The sequence below is a fragment of the Suncus etruscus genome, chromosome 9 (genome assembly GCF_024139225.1).
Source record: "Suncus etruscus isolate mSunEtr1 chromosome 9, mSunEtr1.pri.cur, whole genome shotgun sequence".
Taxonomy (NCBI): domain Eukaryota; kingdom Metazoa; phylum Chordata; class Mammalia; order Eulipotyphla; family Soricidae; genus Suncus; species Suncus etruscus.
Window position 1 is genome coordinate 5,455,020 of NC_064856.1, and position 24,416 is coordinate 5,479,435.

Genomic DNA, 24,416 nt, shown 5'->3' on the forward strand with positions numbered 1-24,416 from the left:
AGTATTCCATTGTACATATGTACTATAGTTTCTTTAGTCACTCACCTGTTGTTGGGCATCTGAGTTGTTTCCAGATTCTGGCTATTGTAAATAGAACTGTAATGAATATGTGAGGAAGGCATTTGTGTATTGCATTTTTGTGTTCCTAGGGTATATCCCTAAACGTGGTATAGCTGGATCATATAGGAGTTTGATTTCCAGTTTTTTGAGGAATTTACATATTGTTTTCTGTAAAGGCTGAACTAGATGGCATCCCCACCAGCTGTGAATAAGGGTTCCTTTATCTCCACATCCCCACCAGCACAGATTGTTCTTGTTCTTGTGATGTTTTGCTTTTTTTGTGTGGTTTTTGGGTCACACCCGGCAGTGCTCAGGGGAAACTCCTGGCTCCATGCTCAGAAATTGCTCCTGGCAGGCATGGGGGACCATATGGGATGCTGGATTCAAACTGATGACCTTCTGCATGAAAGGCAAACGCCTTACCTCCATGCCATCTCTCCGGCCCCATTGTTCTTTGTGATGTGTGCCAGTCTCTGTGGCATGAGATGGTACCTCATTGTTGTTTTGATTTGATTAGTGATGTGGAGCATTTTTCGTGTACCTTTTGGCCATTTGTATTTCTTTTTTGAGGAATTTCTGTTCATTTCTTCTCCCTATTTTTTAATGCGGTTAAATGTTTTTTTCTTAAGTTCTGTTGGTACCTTGGATATCTCAGATATTAGCTCCTTATCTGATGGGTATTGGGAGAATAGTTTCTCCCATTTTGTGGGTAGCTTTTGTGTTCTAATCACTATTTTCTTTGAGATGCAGAAGGTTCTCAGCTTAATATAGTTCCATTTATTTATCTCTGCTTCACTTGTTTTGGCAATGATGTTTCCTCGTTGAAGATGCCGTTAGTCTCAGTGTCATGAAGTGTTTACCTATGTGTTCATATACCTATGGTTTTAGATATGATAGCAAGGTCTTTAATCCATTTGGATTTGACCTTTGCCAAACAGTGTCCTTTACTGTGCTCCAGGGTTGCTCACAAACCTATGTGATGCTGGGACTTGAACCCAGGCCTCCCACGTGCAAACTATGTAGTTAGCCTGTTAAGTTATTTCTCTAGATCCCTGGAAATAATCTTTATAGGGGCTGGAGACACTACTCAGGTGTCAAAATGCATATCTTGTATGCATAAGGCCCCAAGTTTGAACTCCAGCATCATATAGCTGTCAAAGAACAAACAGGCTTATCCTTGAAGGCCCTAAGCACCTCTAAGCTGATGCCACATTACTGGGGCGAGGAACTGACTAGCCCTGTTGGCCGAGTGATCCAGTAGCAATCTCAAGGACCCTGAGGACTACCCTAGAAGCCTGAAAATCTTTATAAATGATAAATAATTGTTTTCCAAAGAGGTTAAACCAGAGGACATTGCCAATTGGGAGGATGAGGGAAGAAGATGAATACATTGATGACAGGTGTGGTATTGGAATTATGTCCATGAAAAACATATTAATAGTACTGTAAACAAAAATTATACATATGTATAAAATAAATTATACATTTTAAAATTTTAGAATTATAAATTATAATGTATATAAATTATACATTTAAATGTATATAATATAAAAATTATACATTATATATACTTCAAGGTGACAAAAATTATGAATAATTATTCTATAAAGAAATCAAAATGCCATAGTTGATGTTTAAAATAAATCCAACTCTTCACAGGCCACATGATGGTAATTTTATTCCTAGAGATGGTCTTGTTAAAGAGGATGATATTCTGTCATTATCCACATCACTTTAGTAGAATTATTTCAAATCACAAAACTTTCCTTGTATTTGACCAGTGAGTCCTTTATTACCAAATGCCTATAGATAGTGTATTTATTGTTTCTGGAAGAAAGTGAAGGGGGAAGGAAAGAGGTGGAAGGTTGGAGAATAGAGTGTGTTGCTCATGGGTAGGTCACCTTAAAAAGACAGTTTATTTCCCTGGACTTCTTTTTCTTCTCAGTAGAAGTATATCAATTTAGTCTTTGGATGTTTGCATTTTTCCCTATACTTTATTTTCCTAAATAAAATCTACTGACTTACTTACAGTGAACCTCAGTTTCCAGTAACTGATTTAATGCATCTGACTACATTTACTCTAAAACAAACTGCAGTCTTTCTATAGTATGTCTTCATGTTGGGTAAAATAGAAACAGAAGAATTGGGGGCCAGGAGATAGTATAGCATTGTCTATCATGCACTCAAACCAGGTTCTATTTCTGGCACCACATTGTCCCTGAGCATTGCTCAGTGCAGTGCAGTCCTGGACACCCTCCCAGCACCATCAAAATAACCAGGTAGTCGCAACACTGCAGTAGCTGAACAGTATCATATCCTAGTCCCTTGCATTGAACCATGAGCCTGGTTGGCCAAGAATCACTGACGAGGCCTCTGGACTTCCTGGGCAACATTTGGGAAAACCAAAAATATTTTAAGCATCAATTAACTTTAAAATAATCATTGTAAATGCACTGATATGGAATCACTGATTCTGATTCCAATAAATGGATATAAATGGGGACTGAGATTCTAGAAAGCAGAAATGAAGGAGGGACCAACTTACAAATGAATTATAAATCCACTGCACAAAGGGATGGTGACCATGAATAAAGACTGTCAAGTTTTAGGAGCTCTTTGGGTGTAATATAAGGGATCAAGGCCTAGCCTCACTATGGAAAGCATATTTCACTGCTGAGCCACATTCTGATGTCTAGGATTATAATCCTTGTATGGAAATAGAAGAAAAATATTAGTTGAAGGAAGTTGACAACGACTGTGGAATTGGTGCTAGTGCATTGTATGCCTAAAACTCAACTATGAATAACTTCAGAAATCTAGAAATTAGTGTCTTAATAGAAAGAAAGGAAGGAAGGAAGGAAGGAAGGAAGGAAGGAAGGAAGGAAGGAAGGAAGGAAGGAAGGAAGGAAGGAAGGAAGGAAGGAAGGAAAGGAAAGAAAAGAAAAGAAAAGAAAAGAAAAGAAAAGAAAAGAAAAGAAAGAGGGATAGCACAGAGGTGTTTGCCTTGCAAGCAGCTGATCCAGGACCAAAGGTGGTTGGTTCGAATCCCGGTGTCCCATATGGTCCCCTGTGCCTGCCAGGAGCTATTTCTGAGCAGATAGCCAGAAGTAACCCCTGAGTAATGCCGGGTGTGGCCCAAAAACTAAAAAAAAAAAAAAAAAAAGAAAGGAAGGAAGGAAGGAAGGAAGGAAGGAAGGAAGGAAGGAAGGAAGGAAGGAAGGAAGGAAGGAAGAAAAGAAGGAGGAAGGGACCAGAGAGATAGCATGGACGTAGTGCATTTGCCTTGCATGCTGAAGCACGGTGGTTCAAATCCTGGCATCCCATATGGTCCCCCGAGCCTGCCAGGAGCAATTTCTGAGTATAGAGCCAGGAGTAACCCCCGAGCGCTGCCGGGTGTGACCCAAAAACCAAAAACCAGAAAGAAAAAAAAAGGAGGAGGAAGAGAGGAAGGAAGGAAGGAAGGAAGGAAGGAAGGAAGGAAGGAAGGAAGGAAGGAAGGAAGGAAGGAAGGAAGGAAGGAAGGAAGGAAGGAAGGAAGGAAGGATTTCTGAGAGCCTATAAAACCAAAGATTTTAACGAAGGAAGGAAGGAAGGAAGGAAGGAAGGAAGGAAGGAAGGAAGGAAGGAAGGAAGGAAGGAAGGAAGGAAGGAAGGAAGGAAGGAAGGAAGGAAGGATTTCTGAGAGCCTATAAAACCAAAGATTTTAACGAAAGAAGGAAGGAAGGAAGGAAGGAAGGAAGGAAGGAAGGAAGGAAGGAAGGAAGGAAGGAAGGAAGGAAGGAAGGATTTCTGAGAGCCTATAAAACCAAAGATTTTAACGAAAGAAGGAAGGAAGGAAGGAAGGAAGGAAGGAAGGAAGGAAGGAAGGAAGGAAGGAAGGAAGGAAGGAAGGAAGGAAGGATTGATTTTTGAGAGCCTATAAAACCAAAGATTTTAACTACCTGTCCTCTGACCTATGCCAGTTCACAAGTATAGAAACTTTGAAAACTTCTGGTCTGCAGCCTTATGCTGTATTTGCTACATGCATGAACAAGTCTGCAAATGGGTGCCAGTGAATGAAGAACACTGCTATAGAACCTAATAATCTACTTGAAACATGTGATGGTTTCTACATTTTGGAATCGTTGTTTAAATCCTATACTTTCATTCACAGGCCAAAGAAGCTAATGTTAAAAGCCTTCAAACAATATTGGTTTGTCTTTAAAGATACATCCATTGCCTACTTTAAAAATAAGGAACTTGAGCAAGGAGAACCCATAGAAAGACTAAATCTTAGAGGTAAGGGGATCCTACAATTTGTCATGGCTTCCGTGGCTTACCTTGGCCAAACACAAATGTTCCACATCAAGATTCACTCCAAAGGAAACTCTGTAAATTACTAACATTAATACACAAACTCCTCAATCCTTCCTCCCCAGTCACTTGAAGTTTATGGAGTGGTGGTAATTGGTATCATGAGTACAATACACAAGGCCTGATAAGATTCTGAAAATCTATCTGCATATTGAAACAGTTAGTAATGTTTTTGTCACTGTTGTGGTTGTGATTGGGATTTGGGGGCCATCTCTACCAGTGTTCAGGAGCTACTTCTGGCTCTGTTTTTACAAGTGACCACTGGCTGTTCTTGGACAGACATAAGTGAGGTCAGTGATCTGCAGGATAATTTCCCTATTTCTCTTTTAGAATTTTTGTTTGTTTTGGGGGGGGGCCACACCCGGTGATGCTCAGGGATTACTCCTGACTATGCTCAGAAATTGCTCCTGGCTTGGGGGACCATATGGGATGCCTGGGGATCAAACCATGGTTCACCCTAGGTTAGCACATGCAAGACAAATGCCCTACAGCCTGTGCCACCGCTTCGACCCCAATTTCTCTACTTCTTTTTTTTCCCTCCTACTTCTTGTACTATCTCTTCACTCTCAGAAGTTATGTTTAATTCAGTCCTGCTTTAGCACATGTATTTATTTATGAAAGCAACTCTGGTTAATGAAATGGAAGCATTTCATTGACCAGTATATCAAATTCCCTTATCATTGTATTAATCAGAGAATTGCCTCTGCTTTTATTTGTTTCCTTTTTTTAATATATTTTTTATTTAAGTAACATGATCATAATTGGGTTACAGTCACAAACAGAACACACCCCCTTCACCAATGTAACATTCCTCCTTCCCCCCCTTCTCATCCCCTGCCTGTATTCGAGACAGGCATTCTACTATAGTTATTTGTTTTTAAGTTCATTATATTGTTGGTTTTTTTCTTAAAGGATAAGAGTAAAAAATATATAGTAAAGGTATGATAGTGGCAATCACCATTGTTTGCGTAGGCCCAGAAAAATATGGGGAAAACAGAAAAAAATCTTTGGCCTGATTACAAGAAGGCTTCACCCCAGAAGTTTATTGCATAAGACCGATTCTAGGTTCCGGCATACCAGTCTGTCCAACCCAAGTCATTCTCCATGGTCCTGGTGAAACTTTTTCACACTTAGCTATTGTTGGTATCAGGTTCTTATATTTAAAGATTGTGGATTCTATGCATTTCTTTCATCTATGTTGGGCTGATGTGGAGTATCCTCTAGTTTCAGCATACTTTTATTTGTTTTCAAGTTAACATTCATAATCATTCTTATGAGTAAGCAGCCAAATCAACCTGAAAAGCCAACTTTGGGGGGGATGGGGTCACACCCGGGAGCACTCAGGGGTTATTCGTGGCTCTATGCTCAGAAATCGCTCCTAGCAGGCTCGGGGGACCATATGGGATGCTGGGATTCGAACCACCAACCTTCTGCATGCAAGGCAAATGCATTAATTCCATGCTATCTCTCCGGCCCCTGAAAAGCCAACTTAATTGAAGATACATCTTAGAAAATTAATAAAACAATTATTCATTCTATACAAGTTCATTGTTCATAGGTTTTACCTAGTTATCTTTTAATTAATATTATCAACTCACTCCTTTATTAATTTATTTATTTATTTTGGTTTTTGGGTCATACCTGGCAGCGTTCAAGGGTTACTCCTGGCACTATGCTCAGAAATTGCTCCTGGCAGGCTCGGGGAACCATATGGGATGCTGGGATTTGAACCACCTTCCTTTTGCATGCAAGGCAAATGCCCTACCTCCATGTTATCTCTCTGACCCCTCACTTTTTTATCTTTCATAAGAGAACTAAATATGGGGCCAGAGAGGATAGCCTGGAGATAAGGCATCTGCCTTCCATTCAGAAGGATGGTGGTTTGAATCCCAGCATCCCATTTGGTCCCTCGTGCCTGCTAGGGACGATTTCTAGGCATAGAGCCAGGAGTAATCCCTGAGCGCTGCCGGGTGTGACCCAGAAATAAAAACAAAAACAAAAAAAAAGAGAGAGAGAGAGAGAACTAAATATAAATATGAGGGATTTAAGTTCAAAGTCTTTGTAGGCATATCTGATATATGGGTAACAGTTTTCAGAACACAGTTTTAGCTGCCTGTTCTCTTTCAGGCTGTGAAGTTGTGCCAGATGTGAATGTATCAGGGAGAAAATTTGGAATCAAATTATTAATCCCTGTTGCTGATGGTATGAATGAAGTTTATCTGAGATGTGATCACGTAAGTAAAATCACAAAAAAATTGTCTCCCCACTTAGTAATCTTGAGGGAAAAAATAACCCTAAATAGGGGCCAGAGTGATAGCACAGTGGTAGGGTGTTTGCCTTGCGTGCAGCCAATCCAGGACAGATGGTAGTTAAAATGCTGGCATTCCATATGGTCCCCTGAGCCTGCCAGGAGCGATTTCTGAGCACAGAGTCAGGAGGAACCCCTAAGCACCGCTGGGTGTGACCCAAAAGTCAAAATAAATAAATAACCCTAAATTTCTTTCTTAAATTAGATTAGTAGTGTATCAATCAGATATTGTTCCATTATGGGGGCCGGGTAGGTGGCGCTGGAGGTAAGGTGTCTGCCTTGCAAGCGCTAGCATAGGACGGACCGCGGTTCGATCCCCCGGCGTCCCATATGGTCCCCCCTAAGCCAGGGGCGATTTCTGAGCGCATAGCCAGGAGTAACCCCTGAGCGTCAAACGGGTGTGGCCCAAAAACCAAAAACAAAACAAAACAAAACAAAACAAAACAAAAAAAACAGATATTGTTCCATTACAAAAAAAAAAGCACAAAAAACCCAATGACATAGAGTCACAAACACTGTTTCTATAGGAAAGTATATAACTCAGCAAGGTTGATTGATGATTGGCCAGATTGATCTGCTTCAAGCCATAGGTTTAACCAGGCTTGGCTACTTGAGGTAGAATAAGCTCATTGTAAGGCCATCTGGGTCCTCAATAAATGAGTGGGGGAAGGGAGATTGAAAACATATACGAGCTCCTCAGGCTGTGGCTTGCAATCGCCTCACCTGCATTTCCATCCACGTTCCATTGACCAAAGTGAGTCCTATGCTTGGACCAAGAAGCAAAAGAGAGGAAATGATGCTCTGCTTGGAGGTACTGTATAACTCCATAGCAATGGTATGGGTATACAAAGATTAAAAATTGATGGGGGCCTCAGAGCAGTGGCTTAGTGGTAGGGTGTTTGCCTTGCACACGACTGACCTAGGGAAGACCACAGTTCGATCCTCTGGCATCCCATATGGTCCCCCAAGCCAGTAGTGATTTCTGAGTGCATAGCCAAAAGTTTCCCTGAGCATCACTGGGTGTGGCCAAAACAAACAAACAAAAAGTAAGCAAAGGAATCCAGGCCAGTTATTCAGTGTGGCACATCTGTTCTTGATTGTAATTCATTTTTGTTTGTTTTGGTTTTGAGGAGCCACACCTGGAGGTGCATAGGGTTACTCTTGGTTCTGCTCTCAAAAATCACTTCTGGCAGGCTACAAGGTCCATATAGGAAGCCAGGGATCGAATCCGTGTCCATCCTGGGTCAGCCACATGCAAGGTCAATGCCTTACCACTGTTGTACCATTCCATCCCTCTTTCTGTAATTCTATTTTTCCATTGCATGCTCTCAGCTTCACTCCCTCAGTTAAAAGATAGACTGAAGGACCTGGTGAGAGATAATACAATGTATAAGATGCTTGCCTTGCATGCTGCTGATCCATTCCTTCAACCACATATGAATCCTCAAGTCTCCCAAGGGTAATCCCTCAGTACAGACTTAGGAGTAAGCCCTGAACACAACTGGGTACAACCAAAAAACAAAAATAAAATGATAAACACAGTCATAAAGAATAATAGAAGCTATCCTGCCTGGATCAGATCCCATCAGTGTACCTCATTTCCTACTGTGAAAACCAGCATATATATAAAAATGAGCCTGGGAGAAACAAAATGAGATATTCCATCATTTTCTGCTGTCATAGAGAATAGATATGCTATAAGAATGGAAATATGTATCAGGAGTGATGTTTAGGAGTTTACCCTGTCTGTGTCCATGACACCCCTTTGTGTTTTCATCCCTGGCTCTTCCCAAGGATCATTCTTGATAAGACTTAGGGAACTGTTTGGGGTGCCAGGAACGAAACCTGGATCATCTGTATGCAAGGCAACCCATTATTGGTTCCAAACAATAGTATAGTAGGTAGAGCATTTGCTTTGCATGACACCAACCAGAGTTCAATCCCTGGCATCCCATGTAATCTCCAAAGAAAATCCAAGAATAATTCCTGAGTGCAGAGCCAAGAGTGACTTCTGAGCATCACCATGTGTGGCCCAAAAACCTACATGCTATATTATCTTTCAGACCCCTTGGTGGATCTTTAAATGCAAAGTTCTCTGCACAGAATTTGTCAAAGCATATTTTCCTATTCAGCATCTTAGCACCTGGAAAATCCACACAGAACTCAGAACTTTTGTTGGTTATTAAATTAGGTAGTTAATACCTGCTCGGAATGTATGCCATGTTCATGTTCCCTACTGAAGGAATGTGATGATTTACTTTCATAGAGGTGAAAGCCCAACTTCTATTTTCCTCCCTCTAGAGTGACTGTGCTTTTGACTGGCTTCTCTATCCTCTGCTGTTTATTGCAGGAGGATCAATATGCCCAGTGGATGGCTGCGTGTATCTTGGCATCAAAGGGAAAAACCATGGCAGACAGCTCCTACCAGCCAGAGGTCCTCAACATTCTCTCCTTTCTAAAGATGAAAAACCGGAACTCAACTTCTCAGGTGACGTCTAGTCTCGAAAACCTGGACATGAACCCAGAATGCTTTGTGTCACCTCGGTGTGCCAAAAAACACAAGTCTAAACAGGTACTGCTAATCTTTTTTTTTTTTTAACTTGATTGATTGATTGGTTGGTTGGTTGGTTTTTGGGCCACACTCAGTGGCGCATAGAGGTTACTTCTGGCTCTACACTCAGAAATCGCCCCTGGCAGGCTGGGAGATCATATGGGATGCCAGGAATAGAACCAGGTCCCTCCCGATTCGGCCACATGCAAGGAAAATGCCCTACCGCTGTGCTCTCTCTCCAGCCCCTACTGCTAATCTTGTCGGAGGTGATTATTAAATTCAAATGCTTTCTGAAATACAATGGATAATCAGTAATGAAGTCATAAAGCCAGCTCAATGAGACATTCTCTAGTAAAGGGTTATGAAATTCTGTAAGGTCATCATAAAAAATCAGCTTAGGGAGAGAGTGGACAATTGAAAAAAGAGGTGATATTATTGTTGGTGAGGTTAAGGGTGAGCGTTCTGCCACCTAAACATGGCAACATTCTCATATTTTATTTAATTGAAGTGAAACAAAAAATATTCTCAGATATTAACATTTTTAATTACACTTTGTAAGGTTAAAACTCCGTGGACCCCTAAAATATAGAACCACTAACTCTCCTTCCTCATAAATCTTAGAAGCTTCTGGGTTGGCTGTTCTTGGTCCTGCTTCTCTCCATTTGCATTATATAGTAAGAGAAGGAAGTATATTGCCATGGTAGTGAGAGGAAAATAAATGTTATTTAAAAAATAAAAGGATGGGGGCTGGAGAGATAGCATGGAGGTAAGGCATTTGCCTTTCATGCAGTAGGTCGGTGGTTCAAATCCCGGCATCCCATATGGTCCCCCGAGCCTGCTAGGAGGGATTTCTGAGCATAGAGGCAGGACTAACCCCTGAGCGCTGCCGGGTGTGACCCAAAAACCAAAATAAATAAACAAACAAACAAACAAATAAATAATAGGGCCCGGAGAGATAGCACAGCCGTGTTTGCCTTGCAAGCAGCCCATCCAGGACCAAAGGTGGTTGGTTTGAATCCCGGTGTCCCATATGGTCCCCCGTGCCTGCCAGGAGCTGTTTCTGAGCAGACAGCCAGGAGTAACCCCTGAGCACCGCCGGATGTGGCCCAAAAGCCTAAATAAATAAATAAATAAATAAATAAATAAATAAATAAATAAATAAATAAATAAATAAATAAATAAATAAATGGATGATGACTAAATAATGTATGTGAGTCAGCTCTGTAGAATTGCAATAGAGCCTGGCATTTCTTGTCCTCAATGGGGTTCTGAGCTCAGAAAATGATTATGGTCAAGCAATCCCTGTTATATATGAAAGCATTTCCATTAAGATTATTATCTCTGTCTGTTGTCCCACCAATGACTTTCTAGGTGCGGTCGCTATTGAGAGCCTAATAAATAGTTTGGGAGGGAGGTGCTCGGGGTCTTTTGGGAGTTTATTAGCTGGCTCTAGTTTTTTGGAGTGGTGGTAGGCTGACAAAGGACTCTGCATCTGACCTTCTTGCCCTTTTACCCTCCTGTTGGTTTGGATTATTTGCCATGGATTAATATTACCAAGATCTCTTCCCCTCCAAGGGGATAGGGGGATGGGAATCAATTTCTCATTCTGGGAGCTCTTGGAGGCTCCATCGATAACCAGTCAAGGAGCAAACTTAACACAGCAAATTCCCTACTAAGGAGCGTTGATTATTTCTTATTTCTGTAGCTCGCAGCCCGGATTCTTGAAGCCCACCAGAACGTGGCCCAGATGCCGCTGGTGGAAGCCAAGTTGCGATTCATCCAGGCGTGGCAGTCTCTACCTGAATTTGGCCTCACCTACTACCTCGTCAGGTGATGAAAATGTTACCTCTCTCTGTCCATTCCATGGAAAGCACCTTTTCTTGGGGCTCAGTTTCTTCTCATTTCATCTAGAATGTAAAATCCTTTTTATTTTAAAACACACACCTTTCATGAAGGACCCAACACCCTAGGTTTGTTTAAGAATCCTCCAGATTTGGGGCCAGAGTGATGGCCCAGCAGTAGGGCATTTGCCTTGCACACACTACCGTAGGCCGGACTGCGGTTTGATCCCCAGGCGTTCCATATGGTCCCCCAAGCCAGTAGTCATTTCTGAGCACATAGTCAGGAATAACCCCTGAGCATCACCGGGTATGGCCCAAAACCAACCAAACAAAAAATAAATAAATAAATAAAGAATCCTCCAGATTAAACTCATTGGCTGAGCTCCACAGATCCTGGAATACCTAGAGTCTATGCCACCTATCTAAATTCCTCAACACAAATTCCTCAATACTGCAATAGGAGTATATCAAATTAGATGTGAAGGTAGCACAGAAGTCACTTAAGCTCCACAAATAGAACAACACTAAATTCTCAGCTAGAAGCAAACAGCTTAGTAAATCTTCAGACTATCATTTAATGACCCTTTTGTGATATATAACAAATTTCACAATTTTTCTGTTACTAAAGTATTTTTGATAATTCTATTACCCTTTAGTTATAATAAGCAATATATAGTAAATTAATGTTTCTGCCAAGAGTAGTCTTAGGTGTAGTTGGGAAACAGGGAACAATGGTGAAGGGAATGTTACACTGGTGTTGGAACTTTGAAAGCCAGAAACAACTATATCATGAACAACTTTGTAAACCATGGTGTTCAAATAAAGTATTTAAAAAAAAAAAAAAAAAAGAAAGAATGGGCCGGAGAGATAGCATGGAGGGTAAGGCGTTTGCCTTTCATGCAGAAGGTCATCGGTTCGAATCCCGGCGTCCCATATGGTCCCCCGAGCCGGCCAGGAGCGATTTCTGAGCATGAAGCCAGGAGTAACCCCTGACTGCTGCTGGGTGTGACCCAAAAACCAAAAAAAAAAAAAAAAAAAAAAAAAAAAAAAAAAAAAAGAAAGAATCCGGGGCCGGGCGGTGGCGCTAAAGGTAAGGTGCCTGCCTTGCCTGCGCTAGCCTTGGACGGACCGCGGTTCGATCCCCCGGTGTCCCATATGGTCCCCCGAGCCAGGAGCAACTTCTGAGCACATAGCCAGGAGTAACCCCTGAGTGTTACTGGGTGTGGCCCAAAAACCAAAAAAAAAAAAAAAAAAAAAAAAAGAAAGAATTCTCCAGAGGGGCCAGAGTGGTAGCACAGCAATAGGGCTTTTGTCTTGCACACGCTGACCTAGGATAGACTGTGGTTTGATCCCCTGGCATCCCATTTGGTCCCCCAAGCCAGGAGCGATTTCTGAGTGCAGAACCAGGAGTAACCCTGAGTGTCACTGGGTGTGCCACCCCCAAAAAAAGAATCCTCCAGACTTCAGTTCATAACGCCAACAGCCTTGCAACCTAGCCAAAGGCAGGACATTATAATGTTTTTCAAATATTTGGTTCTAGGAGCCAGAAAGATAGTACAGCAGGTAGAATACTTGCCTCATACACAATTGACCTGAGTTTGATCCTTCGGACCCCAGTTAGTCTTCATAGTGATGCCTGAATGTAGAGCCAGGAGTAAGCCCTAAGCATTCCCAGGTATGGCCCCAAAACAGACCAAAAAAAATGGGTTTCATTAGAAAATTTTGGCAACAGTCCTTGAGCTAGGAGTAGTCCCCCCATCACCAGGTTTTGGCCCCATAACAACACATATCAGCAATGATGAATGAACGTTATATTATAGGAATCAGAGTCTTCTTCTATTCTGTTTTTGGTTATTTTACAGTTCTGGGATGCAAAGCCAGGCTCTCACACATTCAAGGCATGGTTTCTGCCTCTGAGCACACCCCCCTCCCCCAGCAGTCACTCTTTTAATTAATCTTTGTTTTTTACCTTTTAGATTTAAAGGAAGCAAGAAAGATGACATTCTAGGAGTTTCATATAACAGGTTGATTAGAATCGACGTCGTCACAGGGGTTCCAATTACAACATGGAGATTCACAAACATGAAGCAGTGGAATGTAAATTGGGAAATCCGGCAGGTAAAGTGAATGGTTGGGGTGATTGTTGAGTCTATAAATAAATGCAGCTTCCATAGCATTGCAGTTTTCTGATATTAAAAAGATGCTCTTAACTTTAGAAGTAGGAAACCAAGAGACCGGAGAGATAGCACAGTGGTAGGGCATTTGTGTGGCAAGCGGCCAACCCAGGACGGATGGTGATTCTAATCCAGGCATCTCATATTGTCCCCTGAGCCTGCCAGGGGTGATTTCTGAGCTCAGAGCCAGGAGTAAACCCTGAGCGTTGCCAGGTATGACCCAAAAACCAAAAAAGAAAAAAAAAAAAGAAAGAAACCAAAAAGAAAGTAGGTTGTAATTGCTAAAATATCTACCTACTGTCCTGGGCAGTTTCCTGACAAGTATAGGCCAAGTGGTTCTAAGTTCACCCCACAATTCAGCTTCGTCTCCAGACTTGAGAGACAGACACTGAAATTAGTGAGCAATTCATTTCCTTAAACCAACATAGGATTTTCCCAAACAGAGACTCCTAATTATTAAGCAGACAGTTCCTGAGAGGCAATGTGACTAAAGAGCCCACCTTTAATTGACTGCTAAGACTTCTAACCCACTGGGGCTCAAGAGACCCAGCCCCCTGGGGCTACTTCCATTCCCAAAGGGACAACACTGTAGTGGCAAGTGCAGGGCCAAGGGGAGGCAGGGGGGAAAAAAAGCTCAAACCTTGGTTTGAGAAGCTCCTGGCACCCCCCATCATCTCCATCTGAGTTAAGTCTAAGACTCTATCTAACATCATTCTTCACCCACATGTCCATGGTGCTGGTCTGCAGCAGTAGAAAGGTCAGAAACCATTGGTCTGTCTATTGCCTTGGTTCCAACTTAGGGTCTGTGGACCAGTATATAGGACAAGTGCTGATCCACAAGTATGAAAAGGCTGGCAAATGCTCAAATACATCCTGGAACAATCTAAAGGATTTACAGGTGCTTTGTGTTGGTGTTTGGAGGCCCCCCCCCCCCCCAGCGAAGTTCAGGGGGGTGACTTCCAACTCTGCTCCAAACAGGGAAACTATATGATATAGGGGATCTAACTCAGGCCTCCCATTTTCAGGATTTTGTTTCATCCCCGTGGGCTCTGTCTCCCACCCCTTTGAAGGCTCCTTAGGACCTTGCTTACTTCCCTCTGTAGAAAGCCCTCCATGGCAGGGATGGCCATGGAGCTGTGAATTCCCCTCAATCCTCTTAATCACTTGAGGACTCTGTGGTAGAATAAAGGTCTGAGATCTATGTTAAGGCCACCCAGAGAGCTTTAAATATCCCCATGGGGGCCAATTAATTCCGAATCTCTGGGAGTGAGACTGCACATCACTTTGGTGTTTGGTGAGGATCCACACCCAAAGGTGCTTGGGGCTTTATCCTGGCTCTGTGCTCAGAGATCAGACATGATTCTGTGTTCAGAGAACCATAGGCATGTGGTGCCAAGGATAATACAAACGCCATTAAATTAACTGCAAAGGCAAGTGCCTTACCCCTCTAACTCTCTATCTGGTTGGTCTCCCTCTCACTCATTTTTGAAATGCACAGGTGATTCCAGCACGTAGTATGTCTGAGAACCAATGAGGTCAGCTCCTTTTTAAACTTCAGAGTTTATAACTTTCATGGCCAGAGATATCCATAGATCTACGGGGTGGAGCACAGGCTTTACATGTGATAGATCAGGGTTCAGTCTGGCACTACAGGATGCCCTGCTCCCCACACTACCTTCTCCAAGCCAAGAGTTAAACGTGGCCCCAAGGGCTGGAAAGACAGCACAGTGGTGGGGCATTTACCTTGCATGCAGCCGAACCAGGAAGAACATGGTTCGAATCCCAGCATTCCATACAGTCCCCCGAACATGCCAGGAATGATTTCTGAGCTCAGAGCCAGGAGTAATACCTGAGGGATGCTGGGTATGACCCAAAAACCAAAAAAAAAAAAAAAAAAAAAAAAAGATGGCCCCAAAACAAAACAAACCCCCTAAAAATGTATAAGTTTATCTGGAAAAGGTAAATGGGTTATGACTGTAAGAAATCTGAGACAGGCTTTTTATTGTCCATTTAAATTTTGCAAAACACCTTGTCACTTGACTAGGATAGAATATAGGGAATCTAAACCAAACAGAAGGTCGGGGCCAGAATGATGATAGGTAGTACAGTGGGTAGTGTGCTTGCCTGGCACTTGGGCAACCAAGTTCGATCCCTGAGTTCGATCCCTGGCACCCCATGTGTTCCTGAGCTTGCCAGGAGTGTGATTGCTGTACTAGGAGCACCCCAGATGTGCCCCACACACACCAAACACACACACACACACACACACACACACAATAAGTAAAATATATAAGAATTGAGATGTTGGGGCCGGGCGGTGGCGCTGGAGGTAAGGTGCCTGCCTTACCTGCGCTAGCCTTGGACGGACCGCGGTTCGATCCCCCGGCGTCCCATATGGTCCCCCAAGCCAGGAGCGACTTCTGAGCGCATAGCCAGGAGTAACCCCTGAGCGTCACCGGGTGTGAACCAAAAAAAAAAAAAAGAATTGAGATGTTTTGACAGATGCGGGGGTACAACCGTGCCACAAAAGGGGGGCTGAGAGAGTGGAGTCCGTGGGCGTGGGTGATTGGTGTGAGCATTTGTGGGTAGGGGGTGGTCGAGGTTCTGGCACCTGCTCAAGCAGCTGAGCCCAGCCTTGCTGCACCTTGCAGGTGGCGATCGAGTTCGACCAGAACGTGTCCATCGCCTTCACCTGCCTGAGCGCCGACTGCAAGGTCGTTCATGAGTACATCGGGGGCTACATTTTCCTGTCCACTCGCTCCAAGGACCAGAACGAAACCCTGGATGAAGACCTGTTCCACAAGTTGACAGGGGGCCAGGAGTGATGTAGCCTAGCAGGCCTGGGGCCAACCCACCTGGGCCACCTCTTGTGCCTGGCTTGCCTCTGCCTCCAAGCATTCCCGGGACCTTCCTTGTGGCCTTACTCTGCTGGACAGCACCCCACCCTCGAGGTCCTGGGGCTTTGGCTGTCAGGTGGGGAAGGATTAGCCCTCCGAGACCGACCACCCAGGACTTGTCACGGCTGCATCTACCCTGTGCCAGATCTATGCTCTGTGGGTCAGGCCTGGAGAGGAATAGGCAAAGACAGCGCTTACTCTTGCAACTCGGTGGGTCGGAAGAACAGCCTTCAGCTCTGCACATAGCTGTCCCCAGCACATGCTGAAGTCCTCAGAGGTCATGGGGGAGGGCAGAAGTGGGTTTATCCAGTCTCAGTTGGCAATGAAGTGTGCAAAGGCTCACCCACCCCAGGTGACATCTCTCAAGCTGACCCCTGGTCTTTAGCTCTGGACATTGGTCTCCTCATGTTACTGTACACATTTCGTTTCTGAGCTTCCTCGCCAACCTGGCATGCCTTGACTATGTTATGTGGGTGCCACAGTTGAGCCCTGCACTCAACTCCACATCTCCCAACTTCTCCTGAGGTTGGTCAGGGAGGACAGATCTATTCATAAAAAATAAATAAATAAAACTTCATCTCATCGTCGAGGCCTCCACTAAACAGAGGGAGGCAGCACAATCTTCTGAAATGGCCACATTCAAGGTCTGTAGCTTCCTTCTGGGCTTCCATGGTCTTTTCTGTGGGAGTGAGGAGAGGGGAATAAGGAAAAGAGCATTTGCCTTGCATGGATGAGTTCTTGGGCTTGATCTCTAGCACCAAAACAAATCTCACAACAAATAAAACCAAGTCTTTTCCTGGGCTTTGTAAATATAAAGCTGATCACTGGGACTAGAGAGCTAGTACAAGAGTTAAGGCGTACATGCCTTGTACATGGCCAGCCAGTTCAATCCCCAAGACGGCACATGGTCCCTTGAGTACAGAGCCAGAAGTAAAACCTGAGCACCACTGGTGTCACACACACACACACACACACACACACACACACACACACACACACACCATAAACTTTGTTGTTGTTGTTCTGCTCTTTTATGGATTCCCTGCCTTGAGACCACATGTGCAGTCATCAACATCTGCCCAGGGATTACTGTCCATTCGGGTTTATCAGCCTCAGGAGGAAAGGTTTGAACATCACAGGAAGCAATGCAAAGGGATTGGAGGATAGCACAGCACCCAGCCAATCTGGGTTCCATCTCCAGCAATCCATATGGTTCCCTAAACTAGGCCAGGAATAACTCTTAAATAGAAAACTAAGGGTAAGCCTTGAGCACTTCTAGGTGGGAGGGGTGAGGGATTGGGGGGTTGGGGGACAAAAACACAAGCCTTTGGGAAACAGAAGATGTTTCATTAAGGTTTTACAAATGTTCTACAAAGCTTATGCAGCCAGAAGACTAAGGCTTTTCTTCCTTTTCGAGGCTTTTCTAGGATACAGACCTCTGGGACTATCCTTCACGTCCCAATACATCAACATCAACTGTTGGCTCTTTTACAAAAAACCTGTTGATAAAGTAGCTTGTCAGGAACCCCATAAACACAGCCCTGGATGGGGACCTCCACGACCCTACCACCACCCCCAGTGCCAGCCTGAAGCTATTCTGGAAACAACTCTTTAGGAAGGAGTGTTGATGAGTACACACACACACACACACACACACACACACACACACTCATTTCCTTTCTCTCACCTCTCTCTCTCAGGGTTGACTCGATGTTAGTCATTTCTTTGTAGTCCTAGGCTCCATTATTTCACACCCCTAACTTAAAAACATGGTCCTTACAGTCACATTATAGCTGTATGAAGTGTCACATCTCTTCCACGTTTATAAACACTCGACCCTCTTCCTTAGCTCTTTACAGGTGGTAGACATTTTAAGGAATTTGTGATCTTTTGGTTTGTTTCATTTATTTACATAGGGACAAAGGTTATTTAAATTCTATAATGAAAATTTTAATTAATGAAACTGGGGCAATAATAAAGCAGGTCATGTGTTGTGTATGTAAATATTTTAGGGGATTATTATGTTACTGACCCTACCCTGATCGGTGATTGTGCCCTACCCTAGGGTGTGACCTGGCATTCTGCCCCACCCTAGGGTAGTACCTGATTCTGCTTCCACCATTGGGTGGTATCTGATCCCACCATTGGGTGGTACCTGATTCTGGGGGATAAAAACAAGGGTCTGTGGAAGGTGAGAGGCTTTTGGCTGAAACTTATGCTGAGTCTTTGGACTTCAGTTTTGTCCATCGAATAAAGCTAATATTTCCACAAGCCTGACTGTCTGCGAGCTGTTTATCCACCATTTCACCTCAGAACCGTCGGCTAGACAGGGTGGCAGACACATGCTTCGAGCTGGAGGGGAAAGGTCTCATCCTCCATCCCTCCATCAGGCAACCTCTTCAGGGGCTGACTTGCAACAACTTCTCTAACTGCACTAACCACTCTTTGTGGTCAGTTTCATATCATGAGCTGGTCCTTCCGGCCCTCATCTCTGGGTATTATTACAATAATGTCTTTTAGTTTTCTTAAAACCCATACATGAGTGAGTCTATTCTGTGTGTGTGTGTCTCTCTCTCCCTCTGACTTATTTCACTCAGCATAATAGTTTTCCTGTGCATCCAAGTATAGGAAAATTTCAGGACTCATCTCTCATGACCACTGTGTAATATTCCAATGTGTATATGTACCACAGTTTCTTTAGCCACTCACGTGTTGAAGGGCATCTTGGTTGTTTCCACATTCTGGCTATTGCAAATAGCACCTCAATCAATATAGGTGTAGGGAAGGTATTTTTATATTGCACTTTTGTGTTCCTAGGGTATATCCCTAGGAGCATTATAGCTGGATCTTAGGAGAGCTCAATTTCCATGTTTTTGAGGAATCTCCATAGTGTTTTCTATAAAGACTGGACTAGCCGACATTCCCATCAGCAGTGAATGAGAGTTCCTTTCTCCCCACATTCCTGCCAGCACTGAGTGTTTTTGTTCTCTGGGATGTGTGCCAGTCTCTATTGCATGAGATGGTATCTCATTGTTTTGATTTGCATCTCCCTGATGATTAGTGATGTGGAGCACTTTTTTTCTGTGCCTTTTGGCCATGTGTATTTCTTCTTTGAGAAATTGTTCATTTATCCTCCCCATTTTTTAAAGGGGTTAGATGTATTTTTCTTGTTAAGTTCTGTTAGTAATTTGTATATATTTTAGAGTAGCCCCTTATCGGATAGGTATAGGGTGAAGAGTTTCTCCCATTTTGTGGGTGGCTTTTATATCCTAGGCACTATTTTCTTTGAGGTGCAGAAGCTTCTCAGCTAAATATGATCCCATCTGTTTATCTCTGCGTCCACTTGTTTGGAGAGTGCTGTTTCTTCCTTGAAGATCCCGGTAGCCTCAATATCATGAAGAGTTTTACCTATGTGTTGTTTTATAAACCTTATGGTTTTAAGTCTTCTATCCAGGTCTTTAAACCATTTCGATTTTATCTTTAGGCATAGTGTTAGGTGGAAGTCTGAGTTGGCTTTTTTTGCAAGTAGTTTGCCAGTTGGCCCAACACCACTTGTTGAAGAGGTTTTCCTTGCTCCATTTTGCATTTCTTGCCCCTTTATCGAAGATTAATTGATTGTAAGTCTGGGAAGCATTCTCTGAATACTGAAGTCTATTTTACTGATCTGAAGGTCTGTCTGTATACTGATACCTGCTGTTTTAATGATCACAGCTTTGTAATACAATTTAAAGTTGGGGAAAATGATGCCTCCCATATTCCTTTCCCATGGTTTGCTCTAGCTATTCATGGGTGTTTATTGTTCCAGATCCATTTCAGGAGTGTTTGATCCACTTCTTCGAAGAATGTCATGGGTATCCTTAGAGGGATTGCCTTAAATCTGTACAATGCTTAGGGGGAGCATTGGCATTTTAATTATGTTAATCCTCCCAATCCATGAGCAGGGTATGTGTCTCCATTTTTTTGTGTCCTCTTTCATTTTTTGAAGTAGTCCATCACTTCTTGAGTTAAGTTGACTCCAAAGTATTTGAGCTTCTGTGGCACTAATGTAAATGGGTTTTATTTAATGGACACTTCTTCTCTAGCATTTGGTGTACAAAAAGACCATTGATTTTTGCATGTTAATTTTGTATCCTGCCACTTTGCCTTATGAATCTACTGTTTCTAGAAACTTAATGGTAGAGACTTTAGGCTTTCTAAATAGAGTATCATGCCATCTACAAACCATGAGAGCTTGCCTTCTTCCTTTCCTATCTGAATGTCCTTGATATCTTTTCCTTGCCCAATTGCAATGGCAAGTACTTCCAGTGCTATGTTGAATAGGATTGGTGAGAGGGGGCAGCCTTGTCATGTGCCAGATCTTAGAGGAAAGGCTTTTAGTTTATCTCCATTGAGAATAAGATATGGCGGGCTGGAGAGGTAGCATGGAGGTAAGGCGTTTGCCTTTCATGCAGAAGTTCTGTGGTTCAAAACCCGGCACCCCATATGGTCCCCTGAGCCTGACCAGGAGCGATTTATGAGTATAGAGCCAGGAGTAACCCCTGGGCGCTGCTGGGTGTGACCCAAAAACAAAACAAAACAAAACAAAACAAAACAAAACAAAAAAATTTGCCTTTGGTCTGTGATAGATGACCTTGCCTACATTAAGAAAAGGCCCTTCTTGGGGCCGGGTGGTGGCGCTAAAGGTAAGGTGCTTGCCTTGCCTGTGCTAGCCTTGGACGGACTGCGGTTCGATCCCCCGGTGTCCCATATGGTCCCCCAAGCCAGGAGCAACTTCTGAGCGCATAGCCAGGAGTAACCCCTGAGCGTTACTGGGTGTGGCCCAAAAACCAAAAAATAAAAAAATAAAAAAAAATAAAAGGCCCTTCCGTTCCCACTGTTGAGAGTTTCTTTTTAAATCAGGAGGGGGTGTTGGACCATATGAAATGCTTTCTCTGCATCTACTAATATGATAATATGATCTTTATTTTACCTTTGGTTGATATGATATATTACCTTGATTGATTTACATATGTTAAACCATGCTTGTATTCCTGGAATGAAACCTACTTGGTCATGGTGTATGACCTTCTTGATGAGGCGTTGGGTCCTATTTGCCAGGATTTTGTTGATGATTTTTGCATCTGTGTTCATCAGGGATATTGGTCTAAGCACTTCATTTTGACTAGAGAATATTTATTCACTTAATCCCATATACTCGTGTTACTTACTCTTTATGGGTTATTGAGGATAGAGAAGGGAAACAGTTCTTTTTCTCAACCTCCCATCTCAGAATAGATGGACATAATGAGTTCCTTTGCAGTTCCCTTTGTACATGCTTTTCTGTTTCTTTCTATCTCTCTCTAGCACGCACTCCCACACATAGATATGCATAACATCACTGAAAAGATACTTCAACAGTCCCGAAAGCCATGGGCAGTGTTCCTGCTATGAAAGATTATCCAAGCTCCCATAATTTGTAAAAGAGGTTTTGGGCACAAATCAGCTGTGTCTTAACACCAGAGGCATCTTTTCCCCTCCCAAGGGCTATGCTTTGGCTGTGTATGTATATCTGCATATGTACCTGGGCTGGGGGATGAGGGAGACCAGTGCCAGCTCAGAGGGATCATCTATTATGAGGATGAAGCTCTGTCACCAGCCGTGACACATCCCTGTCTCCTTTATGAGGCAACCCGATCTAGCTTGAACCTGGCTAGCCCAGACCCCCACAGTGTAAACATAGCTCCCATGTTGGCTGGCTGTGTTAAGCAGTGAGCAGACATGTTTTGTTGTTTACCAAGAATTCGAGATTCTGACCCCCTAAAGAAAAAGCGTAGTAGATTTAAAAGACTTAGACATTGGCTGAGAATCCATTGCTGTCCTCCTTGGTTTTGTTCAGGAGGACCAAAGGTAATGGAGGGTGGCAGGAGAGGCCAGGGAGGCCACAACATAGATGTCTACGATATAGCTTCTATCTCTTCCCAAGTGTGCCTGGGTGCAGATCTCTATGTATGTCTTTGTGTGTGTCGAGTTTGTATTTTGATGAATTTTTTGTGTGTCAAAGATAAGTAAAAGAATGAATTTCTGTGTAATTACTTAAGAGAGTGAGTTGGTGTGTGTTTATGAATTGATTGAGAGAAAGTGAGAGGGATAGAGAAAATGAATATTGTGCATGTTCACCTCTGAGGACCTGGTGCTGTAAGCAATGTGGCCTGTCCTAAAACTCTCATGTGTAAGGGTGAGGTTGCTTCTGAGTTGGGGGAACTTGGGGGCACTGCTTTGTCAAAAGACTCATCTACAGTTAAGGGGTTCATAGCTGTAGGGGAGGTGGGGGTTCTGCGTAGACCCAGGTCCATGAGGACCGAGGAGAGGTCAAGGGTACAACACAACAAGGATGACAGTGAGTGGTCCCAAAGCTCAGGCTTGGTGATTTTTATCTCTGCAGAGTACGATAGCAGAGAAGAGTACGACAGAGGAGAGTACGACAGAGGAAAGCACTGAGAGTTTTGTCTACTCGCCATCCATTTATTTTCAAGACTGGGTGGATGTCTCCAGCAGCACAGAGAGCCAGATCTCTTCTGAGCTGCGATTTGAAATGGGGCAAGGAGCACCTCCTCCTCTCTTGCCCCCGCCAGCACTCGAGAATCCTGGGACGAATGGGAGAGAACTAGAGTCAGTGCAAGCAGAGCCAAATGGTAAGAGCCAGTCTATGTGCACATGCTGTAAGGGAGGAAGGGGAAGGGAGAAGGAGCACCTGGTGGTGTGTGAGGGGCTGGTGTGGGAAAGAAGGTGTTGTGAGGCCCAGAGCTCATCTGAGAAGTGACTCGCCAAGAACCCAGGGATGGACCTGCCTTTGGGCAAGCACATGCAGCCGGCCATGCGGGTGACGTTTTTCTCCTCTCCTGAAACAGCTCCTGCTCAGGCCGTGGATGTGGATCCGGCTCATTCCAATGCAGCGTCAGTAAAATCGCTGGCACTGGCTGCAGAGCCAACAGCCGATTCAGTGCTGGACGAGCAGCCCGAGTCCAAGGAGGACCTGCCCGGGCAGCTCCTGGGAGAGGAAAATCTCGGACCCACAGCTGAATCTGTGGTCCCTCAGGACAAGCAGGATGCCTTCCGAGGGTTCAACTTTCCTTGTCTTTGGCCCCTTGTCGGGCTGTTTTTAATTTGGGCTTATTTCATGTTTATGCATGTATTTTTTTAAAACGTAAATAAATTGCAATTGCTTTCCTCTGTCAAATTCTATGGTCTTTCGAGTTGGGGGGACCAATCTCCATACTTGGGAGGCCTAAAGACAGGCTCTTCACTAAGGAACCAGGCCTATCAGGGCTCTCTGGGCTTCCAGGATCAAACTTCAGTTGGCTTTTGGCAGGTTAAGCGCGCCCTACCTGCTCTGCTTTCTACTCAAAGTAGTCAACGCTGTTTTTTCTCTGTTGTGATGAGGTCTTTTGATAATGCTGCAAAAATTCACAAAACCTATTTCTCGTGTATTCCATGACACATCTGTTAGCCATCAGCTGTATTTTCTGTCCTCTGTAAAAGTCCAGCAACACCCCATAGTCTCTCTGGAGTAATGATGGACTAAGCCATTCACTTCCTGTTCTCTGTTTCTTTCTCTGTCTCCCTCCCTTTCTCCCTCCTACCCCATCTTTGGGAGGCATAGAAGGTCTGTCCCTACTGCCCCTTTGGTGACTCTGAGAGCTAAGTGCAGATTCTCCATGCAGGGGGCCCTGGTTTCTGTACTGGACAGACCATGAACATGCAGGATTGATCTAGGAGCGAGCCTGGAGGTCTCCTCGAGATAGCCTCGAGTGGAGTGTCCCAAATCCTAAAACACCAGGTCTCAGCCCCAGCATCACCACCCATCAGGCGGTATCGCTGTTTGTGGTGCTGAGAGGGAGGCAGCCCGAGGTGTCAGCTACATTTGTAGTTGTTGGGCTCTGCCAAACACAGATGTCCCTAGCGTGGCCCAGTGTCCAGGGCCAGCTCTTCTGTGAATACAGTCATGAAGACAGCAGGGACTCTTCCAGCCCGGTGGATAAAAATGTCCCCTTCCCCATGGCACTAACTGCTTGCTCTCCCCTGACCGCTGCTCAGCTCAGCTCATTGGGTCCCTGCACCCTGCAGGACGGATCTGAGATAAGCCAGAGGAGGAGACGGACCTGGTGGACCCAGTCCAGATGTGGGACCCATCTTCTAGCCGTGCTTGCCAAGGCCCCTGCTGGTTTCCCTCCACCGGCCTCCACCAGGCTCTGT

General features: G+C 43.9%; 1 protein-coding gene across 1 annotated transcript in view; it reads left to right on the top strand.

Moving 5' to 3' along the window:
- FERMT1 (FERM domain containing kindlin 1) overlaps positions 1 to 16,112 on the top strand; it is a 40,230-nt gene extending 24,118 nt beyond the window's left edge. The window contains exons 9-14 of the mRNA XM_049779204.1: positions 4,214 to 4,338; positions 6,541 to 6,647; positions 9,072 to 9,293; positions 10,978 to 11,102; positions 13,090 to 13,231; positions 15,939 to 16,112. Of these exons, the coding sequence (XP_049635161.1) occupies positions 4,214 to 4,338; positions 6,541 to 6,647; positions 9,072 to 9,293; positions 10,978 to 11,102; positions 13,090 to 13,231; positions 15,939 to 16,112 (895 nt within the window). The remainder of the gene's footprint in view (positions 1 to 4,213; positions 4,339 to 6,540; positions 6,648 to 9,071; positions 9,294 to 10,977; positions 11,103 to 13,089; positions 13,232 to 15,938) is intronic.
- Positions 16,113 to 24,416: the final 8,304 nt, after the last annotated feature.